This window comes from Acyrthosiphon pisum, chromosome A1, assembly GCF_005508785.2.
Source record: "Acyrthosiphon pisum isolate AL4f chromosome A1, pea_aphid_22Mar2018_4r6ur, whole genome shotgun sequence".
Lineage (NCBI taxonomy): Eukaryota > Metazoa > Arthropoda > Insecta > Hemiptera > Aphididae > Acyrthosiphon > Acyrthosiphon pisum.
This window is the reverse complement of record NC_042494.1, coordinates 110,292,889-110,302,608: the sequence shown is the minus strand read 5'-3', so window position 1 is coordinate 110,302,608 and position 9,720 is coordinate 110,292,889. Positions and strand designations below refer to the sequence as shown.

Below are 9,720 nucleotides of genomic sequence, written 5' to 3'. Positions count from 1 at the left end.
TTATTAAGTGATTATCCTACATATTATATTTATAGCTGCGCGTGACGAAAACGTTTGCTTATATACAATTTATGCCCACGTGCTGTAAATTATATGTATACTTGGCCGCTTTGTCGTAGAAGACGTCGTAAGAAAGAATGAAGAATCTCTGAATGACGAACTAAAGTTTGCTTACAATCAAATTATTACAAGTGTTAATAATAATGAGGGTCGAATATACTTTTTAGATACTCCAGGTGGAACTGAAAAACTTTCTTAATCAATTTGATTTTAGCGAAAGTTAGAAGTACTCGCGACATTGCCTTAGCTGTAGCATCTTCTGGAATCGCAGCTACACTGCTCGAGGGTGGTCGAACGGCCCATGCTACCTTCAAATTACCACTCAATCTAACAACTTCGGTCACTCCCTTTTGTAATATATCAAAACAAAGTAATTTTGCGGAAGTTTTAAAAGATACAAAATTAATAGTGTGGGACGAAATTACAATGGCGCATAAGGGTGGTGTTGAGGCTTTAAATAGATCTCTAAAGGATATAAGGGGAAATAAAAGGTTAATGGGTGGTGTAACGGTTTTACTGGCTGGAGACTTAGGCAGACTCTACCAGTAGTACCAAAAGGGACCAGAACTGATGAAGTAAAGTCATGTCTTAAAAGATCTACTTTATGGCCTAAGATTAATATACTCAAACTGTCAAAAAATATGAGGGTACACTTGGGAGAGGAAAAGTTTGCTGGTGGATTTGCAGATCTTTTACTTGAAATTGGTAATGGTGATTATCCATCGTTTGATGAAATGATAACTATCCCAGAAAATTTGTGCACAGTTGTAACTACGGTTAAGGATTTAATATCAAAAATTTATCCAGATATTGCTCATATTCATGATAAGCCTATGGAATGGTTGTGTGAACGTGCTATACTCACTCCAAAAAATGACCAAGCGGCGGTTATCAATGATACACTGCTGATGTCTTTTGAAGGGGAAGAAAAAGTATATACTTCGATAGATACGGTGGTCAACATGGACGATGCAACTAATTATCCGGTTAAATTTTTAAATTCATTGAAACCACCGGGCATCCCATATCATAGGCTTATTCTGCGTGTGGGCACACCTATTATGTTGTTGCGAAATTTTAAACCGCCTAAACTGGGCAATGGGACCAGGCTTAAAGTCAAAGCTTTACATCGCAATATAGTAGAAGCCACAATTTTAACAGGATGTGCAAAATGGGAAACTGTGTTTGCACCACGAATCCCTTTAATTCCGAATTATCGTCCGTTCGAATTTAAACGATTACAGTTTCCCCTGAAAGTCTGTTTTGCAATGACTGTAAACAAGTCTCAAGGCCAAACTCTTAAATTTGCAGGAATAGATTTGCGAGAAAACTGTTTTTCACATGGGCAGTTCTACATAGCTTGCTCACGCGTAAGCTCACCCAGTAGCTTAGTGATTTTGTCGCCTACTAATAGATCAGTGAAGAACATTGTCTACAAAGAAGTTTTGCAGATAACATAATATTGAAAAACTATTAGTAAAATATTTATTTTGAACCTTTAGTGCTAAAATTTATCGTGAACAAAGCTTCTGCCGCCAAAAGCTATCTTCTTCTTCTTCTCTATTGGCTTCGGCCTTTAAGACCATGCCGCTATAAATAAATCTTGCCATCTGTCCCTGTCCTCTGCAACTTCTCTCCATCTGATTCCTGGTCCTATCGATTTTATGTCCTTCTTTACACAGTCTTCCCACCTCAACCTGGGTCTTCCTAAAGGTCTTTTCCCTATAGGTTCTTCCTCTATTACCAGCCTAACAAGAGATCCTTGCTTACGCCAGGCATGGCCTCCCCACATTAGTCTTCTTTTTGTTATCTCTTTAATTATATCAGGGCCTCTGAAACTGCATTTGAATTTCATAATTATGCAATTTCCTCCATTGGTTTGTTTGGTTATCAAAGACCGGTCCATATATTTTTCTTAAAACCTTTCTTTCGAATACTCCTAGTCTCTGTTCTTCGGCTTTTCTCAGTGCCCACGTCTCAGATCCGTACATGACAATAGGTCGTAATAATGTCATGTTCATTCTTATTTTTAAATTTTTAGAGAGGGTCCTAGATTTCAGTACTTTTTCTAACCCATAGTATCCCTTATTAGCTAGTTGTATTCTCGACGACACCTCTGTTTTAAGTTCATTGTCTTGAGTAATAATAGATCCGAGATATTTAAATTGTGAGACTTTCTTAAAAATATGTCCTTCTAATTCAATATGTTGTCCTAGTCTGTAATTTCTGCTATTTCGGCTAACAGTTAAGTATTCTGTCTTATCATCGTTAACGGTTAATCCCACTTTCTCTGCAGCCTTTATAAGTTTTTTTCCCAGCCTTTTTATCGTCTCAATATCATCTCCTAAGAGAGCTATATCGTCCGCGTATGCTAAAAGTCCAATTGTTATTTGTCCCAGCGCAATTCCTTCTGAAACGTTCATTTCTCGTACTATTTTTTCCAGTACCAGGTTAAACAACACTGGGGAAAGCGCATCCCCTTGCCGGAGACCTGTCGTCACCCTCACAGGCTGAGATGTTGTGTTTGCTATCTTAACCTTTATATCCGTCTGGTTGATGCTGGCTCCAATGAGGCTTACAATTTTACTTGGGAATCTAAATTCTTTGAGTATATTTATAAGGCTTTCTCTATGAATAGAATCATAAGCTTTTTTAAAATCTACAAACAATATGTGTACATCCTTATTATACTCCCAACTTTTTTGGAGGATCTGTCTAATTACGAAAATCTGATCCGTTGTAGATCTATTCGGCCTAAAACCTCCCTGATAGTCTCCTAGTAAAGTCTCTGCTATTGGCCTTACTCTATCCAGTATACAATATGCTAGGACTTTATACGTTGTATCTAGTAATGCTATACCCCTATAATTACTACATTATTGTGGATCATTTTTTTTGTAAATAGGACACACTAATGCTGTGCCCCAGTCCTCCGGAAGTCTTTCTTCATGCCAGATACTCTCTATAATACTATGTATTCTATTTATTGTTCCGTCATCCAGGTTCTTTAGTACTTCTCCTTGGATCCCGTCCTCCCCAGGAGTTTTGTGGTTTTTTAGTCTATTAAGTTGTTGTAATATTTCCTCTTTGCTTGGAGGCGGACAATCAGTGTCATTAGGTTCCGTTGGCATCCATGTAAATGTATTGACTGGGTTTTCGCAATTAAGTAATAATCCAAAATATTGTCTCCATTTTTCCAATACCTTGTCTTGTTCTGTCACAAGGGAACCATCGTCATTTTTAAGGAACTTTTCATGTTTTTTGTACCCCCCTCTAATTGATTTTATCTTCTGGTATAATTGTCGAGTTCTATTTACTTTGTGATCAATTTCGGCTTCCTCTAATACATCTTTTGCATATTTCCGTTTTTCATATCTAAATATATTATTTGCTTCCTTTTGACATTCTTTGTATGCCATCACTTTCTCTCTATTATAGGGATTGTTGAGCATTTGAGTCCTGGCTTCTTTTCTTCTATTAAATGCTTCCTTGCAGGAGTTGTTGAACCACGGTTTCCTTGTCCTGTTTTGTTTGCCTATTACTGTGACTGTGGCCGTTTTTATAGCATCCTTAACCGCTTTCCATTTAGCATCAATTGTCTCTTCTTGATTTATGTTTGAACTGTTCATTGTTTCATGTAATTTTTGCTTGAAATTTCTACATATATTGGTATCTTTAAGCTTATTCACGTCATATTTGTCCACTAACGTTCCTTTTTTTGATGTCAGTTTCTTGAGTTTCACCTTCAGTTTTCCTTTAACTAGGTAGTGGTCTGAGTCGCAGTCAGCTCCTCTGACTGTTTTTATATCATGCATACAATTTCTGAACCTAGTATTAATCAGGACATGGTCTATCTGACTGACATATCTACCACCCGGTGCCTTCCATGTACCCTTATAGATATCTTTATGTGGGAACATTGTGCTCTTCACAATAAGTCCCCCACCACATGCAAAGTCTATAAGTCTGAGTCCATTTTCACTAGTTATATCGTGAAGGCTGTGGTTACCAATCGTTGATCTAAATATGTTCTCCTTCCCTAACTTGGCATTAAAGTCTCCTAGGACTATCCTAATTCTACTTCGTGGGATTTCATTTAGCGTGTGTTCCAAATTATCATAGAATTCGTCCTTCTCCTCTTGTGTTTTTTCTTCTGTGGGTGCATGCCCATTCACGAATGTAATATCGAAATATTGTGCTTTTAATGTTAGTACTGATATCCTTGGGTTAATGCTTTTGAATTCCCTTACTGATGGTACTAAGTATTTATGTACTGCGAAGCCTGTTCCAAATTGACGATGTTTGTTACATTCGCCGTAGAAGATCGTTGTGTCTTGGATATCTAGAGTTCCGTTATCGTTCCACCTAATCTCTTGTAGGGCCACCACTCCTAGCCCATACCTCTCTGTCTCCTCAACTAAGCATTGTACTGCTCCAGGTTTAAAAAGTGTGCGAACGTTCCATGTTCCAAAAGATAAGCCATTTTTCCATTTTCCTGTCTTGTTTTCCAAAGCTCCACGGTTCCGAGGCAAGTTTATTGATAGATCCTGAACAATATTGTTTTCTAAGGCAGGGTTGTTAGCCCTGCGCTAAACCCCCAAACTGGAGGACCAGACTACTCCAACCAATTAAGGTTAGAGTAGGGAGAACAGTACCAACTAATTAAAGTCAGTACAGTTCAGAGCTCGGGGCCCCGGGTTCGCAAAGCCCGTCGCACTAGATAGTGCTCCCCTGGGGGACGCCAAAAGCTATAACTTATAGAATAGGTTATGATAATAATCATTATCTTAAAAACTAAATTAATATGTATAAAATATTATTTCAAAAATCTTAATTAATTTAAATTTCAATAGATTTAACAAAATTTAATCTTGGCAGGTTACATACATTTATATACTTAAACCCGGCAACGACGGGTAATTCAGCTAGTTAATAATAAATGTCATTAATAACGTAAATACCTACAAAACTCCGTTTAATTATTGATATTCTTTTTCTGCTGATATTCACCAAGAGTCATGGGACTAGCCACTAAGCAATACTATATTAGATAATAGTAGTAGTAGTAGTTAATTCCGAATATAGAACGTCTGTTTCACCAGCCCCCCCCTTCCATATTGAAAAAAAATGTTCCGTAGACAGCTATAATTGCTCGGCCCTCAGCGCACCATGGCTTTGGGGGTAAACAACGTCTACAGAACGGTATCTACTGGAGCTATCCCGGAAGTAACAGTCATTTCGGCAGCAGTCGGCGCGAACTGTGGAGACTCCAAAAAACCCGAGTGATAAATTCCAAGGGAATAGTAGATAACAATGCGTGTGGGGCTGGTGGCAACAAGAATGGGAAGAATCACTGGTGGGTGGACGAAGCGACTGATACTAATCCGATTATTGTACCTACTTGTTGTTATTGTTAATAAAGCGTATAAAGTTATGTGAATAAACGATGGCGGCCCGGCGACGGGAAAGCAAAGCATAATATAGGCAGTCCTGCTCCCGGGTCGACGATTGAGGATAAACAAAAAAATCTAATAGTAGTAGCCATAGAGTAATATTACTAATATTACTCTATGGTAGTAGCAGATAAGTGTTATATCTCCATTATCTGCACACTACCTACATAATTAGGTACGTTAAACTGTGAGAACGTAGCGGAAACACGACCATCTATTCGGAAGTAATAATAATATAACAAAAGTCATCACGGCGGCGTGAGAATAGGACAAAGGCGGCGATGGCCACCCCTACAAGGTTAGAAGCTCGACTCATGTGGTTATTACGGACACAATATTGTTTTACTTATACGCCATAATAATCACAATACAATATTCATGCAAATCAAATTCGATCACGCACAATACAACAGCAACCGGGAAAAATATTTTCAATGGTGTACGGTGTCGGACCAAGGACGTTGGATATTCAGATAACATCGTCGCAGGTGTATAATGTATATATTTTTTTGATACAGACCGCTATATTATTATCATGAACTAAGAAGATTCTTAGTTCTTGATTATTATTATTATTATTATTACAGTAACAACCTATAACTATAATACATACTTACGGTGTGAGAATATTAGGCGAAATTCGTTGAACTACACATAGTTCCACATCCCATTTAATTGATTCATTCCTGTATGCATAAAAAATGAAACTATTCTATTAATATTCGCTATTTATTTGAAAACATACATCGAGATCGAGATTATGCTATCTGAATTAGGATTATGTATAGGTAATAACTAATAGGTTATAGGCAAGGCCGGATTAAGAACCTATAGGGCCCTGGAGCTAAAATTTCATATGGACCCTTTTGACAAAACATGCTTTATAAAGCCGATCGCTACGTTTGCAGCAACATACATTTTTAAACTATTTCACAAATTCACAATTGCATTATAAAATTATAAAATTAATAGGTAAATTTTCTTTAAAATCACTAAAAATGTGTATCAGCTTAAAATTGTTTGGGCCCCTTTCATTTTGGTACTTGATAGGGCCCCGACTAGACCCCCCCCCCCTTAACCCTTAATATCGATATCAGTCATTTCCCCACCTGATATTTTTAGAACACAGACAGTAGTGGCAGTAAAATGGTTTTTAGCATGTCGCCGTTCCGAGTTAGTTATCGTTATGATAGTTACATTTTAAAGCTGGTCCCACATGACCTGCAGAATCGTAATCGCCGGTTGTAGGTAACTTTGTACGGTCAAGCATTGAAAGTGCAAAAATGTTATATACTTACTACTTACCACTTATATTTACAATATAAACCTTATGTATATAATAGTATAAAGCGATGCGTGAAACATTTCCTAATAAACTACGGAAATAATGACAATTCCTATAGGCAATGATATCATTTCCTTCCGCTGTTAGGAATTGACATCATTTCCTAAGAATTGTCGTCATTTCCTAAATTGTCAACATTTCCGGTAACATAAATACAAACAAAATATTATGATTGCAAGCACCGGCCGGTGTCACTATAGTTCCCGGATGGGCGATCACCCGGGTTTTTAGTGACAAATCTTGAGTGTTCCAATCTAACCATACGCCTCCCCCCCACTAAAAACAGCTAATGATCATAGTTTCCGGGCTTAATAATGAATAAAAAAAATATATATAAAATAAACACACATTACGAAACACCGATATTATATATGATCAGAATAATTATTCTATTATTTTATGTTAAGTTGGACAAAAATGTATACCAATTGTATATAAAAACTTGGGCCCCATATCCATGGCATTTAAATAAGTTTTTAACATACAATTTTAATTATAATTGTTTCCAACAACTCATTATTATCTTAAAATACTTCTTTTTCATAGTAAGTGCCTAGGTATAAAACATTAGTCTTGGCGATTACATACATTTTACACGTATTATTAAATATATATTTTTATCATTGTGCATTTTTTCACAATAACAAATAAAAACCTTTGAATTAAACTCAATTAGGATATAAGAATATAACAATATGATTTTAGAATAAATATAATATCAAGATTGATTTTAATGGATCGGTACAGTAGGCGTGCGATATTCCATAATAGTTGAGAAAACGTTAAGAAGATGTCAGTGCATTATTTGTTTTCTCTCTCTGGCCCACGCGCAATATAGACAAAACGCAATAACGCAGAATCATTTTTTCTATGTTTTTAAGTAATCTTAGAGTAAAATCACCCATTACAAAAAAGATAGAGAATAATATTTTTGAGAGAATGCTATATCGATTTTATATATTTTTATTGTTATTTGGCTTTGTATTCGACTTTCAAAATAAACAAAAAAATAATGTTTAAATTGTTTTGAGATAATATTTAGACTAATCGATATGACATTCCCTCAAAAATATTATTCTCTATATTTTTTGTAATGGGTGATATTACACTAAGATTTCTTAAAAACATAGAAAAAATGATTTCTGCGTAAATGCGTTTTGTGTATGTAACGCGTGGGCCAGAGAAAGAAAACAAATAGTGCACTGACATCAGTGGCGTATGTAGGGGGTAGGCTCCTAGGCCAGAGCCCATAGTGAAATTGCAGGTTAAATTAAAGCATTTCAAGTATATCTTCACTGTTTACAGTTTTTCACCATGATTAATTTAGCCGGTTGATTAAAATCGTTTTTGAGGAATTCACAAGGAAATAACTGTCAGGACTTACTTTGATGACTTTGATGTTAAATTCACAGTTAAATACTTGACATCAAAATATATATACATATGGAATTGTCAATATTTTTAAAAGAGAGTTAAAAAAATAATTTTACATAATTTTAAAATTAAATTGCACAATTTTTATTTGTATTGTATATATGTCATAATTATTATAACCACCCAGCTCCCTAAAATATGTTTAGTATTATGGCTATGTTAGTCATGCTTAGCTTGAATAGTGATAAATTTCCAAAATGGGCCCATAGTGAAAATAATTTGTTTATACGCCACTGACTGACATCCTCTTAAAGAATAGCAGGCGTGAATTAATAGGTAGGTATAAGATTAAAGATTTGATTATTATTGGCTATAGGGGCTAAAAACTACGGCGTTGAAAATATTTTTAATATGATGGATATGTAAGCTCAGACATGAATTTTGATAGAATCAATTCGATGATTGGGATTTTGGGGTAGGATATTAGCCATTAGGTTTAAGACTAGAAGTTACGGTGACAAAGGAAGTGAGAGCCTGCAGATGAAGGGTAATAATCGTGAAGGTCTCGCAAGATGTCTTAAAATATTTAGTCCATCACTCGTACGTCGTCTAATATTATTGCGTTTACCAATGGCGTTTATTTTGACGACAGTGCATTTATCTTAGCGTCTTATAAACATTGCGAATTTGTTTTAATAGGTACTCTATACTCTCACCATTTTTAGCCGTTTACAGCCAGCCTTAAAAAAAACATCTATTGTTTCTCACTACCAATTTATTAATTTATACGGTTTGGTATTGAAGACGCCCACATGCATTTTCCCCGACTACCGTACACTCAGACAGCTTCCGGAAACATTAGCCATATCGCCCAATCAGGATCCCGAACTCTATCTCGTCGCCATCAAGTTCTTCATAACTACCAATGTATTCAACAAACATTAGAGTGTCGCTCTTAACTGTTCATTAAGACTAGACGTTTATAAGTATCTTGTCACGTTATGTTTACATTATTTTGTTAACCGTGTAAATCCGTTTATATGCAATTCATACATTATAAATAAATATCAGTAAATCACTATCAGTGGCCACTACCACATAGGATAAAAAAAACAAAAAATAAACGATGTTAAATCTTAGAATCAAACTCGATATCATCGTATTTCTATTGAAAGGTCAATTTATATAATATTAATTACTAAAATACAATTAAAATGTAATATAGGTATTTTTTTAAATTTAGTTAATCTAATACTAAATACTATATAATATAATATAATGTTGCAAACGCGTTTTAATTTATAGGAAATACCATTTTCAATAATACATAACATAAATATAAAAGACATCCATAAATAATTATCGATAAGGTATAATAAGCCACCATAATTCTGCAAAACAAACATAAAATAATATATGAGTAAATAATTACAACACACCTTTATCAACTAAATTATGTACTGATTATGTATTAAATATTACGTTTGG

At 35.3% G+C, this 9,720-nt stretch overlaps 2 protein-coding genes across 2 annotated transcripts in view; one reads left to right on the top strand and one right to left on the bottom strand.

The window, feature by feature from the left end:
* Nucleotides 1-5,297, bottom strand: part of LOC100159320 (ribosome biogenesis protein TSR3 homolog) — an 11,061-nt gene extending 5,764 nt beyond the window's left edge. Inside the window, exons 1-4 of the mRNA XM_029486010.1 lie at nucleotides 5,271-5,297; nucleotides 2,941-4,649; nucleotides 1,983-2,865; nucleotides 291-407 (exon numbers count right to left, since the gene is read on the bottom strand). Of these exons, the coding sequence (XP_029341870.1) occupies nucleotides 291-407; nucleotides 1,983-2,865; nucleotides 2,941-4,649; nucleotides 5,271-5,297 (2,736 nt within the window). The remainder of the gene's footprint in view (nucleotides 1-290; nucleotides 408-1,982; nucleotides 2,866-2,940; nucleotides 4,650-5,270) is intronic.
* Nucleotides 5,298-5,794: 497 nt separating this feature from the next.
* LOC115033551 overlaps nucleotides 5,795-9,720 on the top strand; it is a 10,207-nt gene continuing 6,281 nt past the window's right edge. Inside the window, exon 1 of the mRNA XM_029486317.1 lies at nucleotides 5,795-5,811. Coding sequence (XP_029342177.1) covers nucleotides 5,795-5,811 — 17 coding nt within the window. The remainder of the gene's footprint in view (nucleotides 5,812-9,720) is intronic.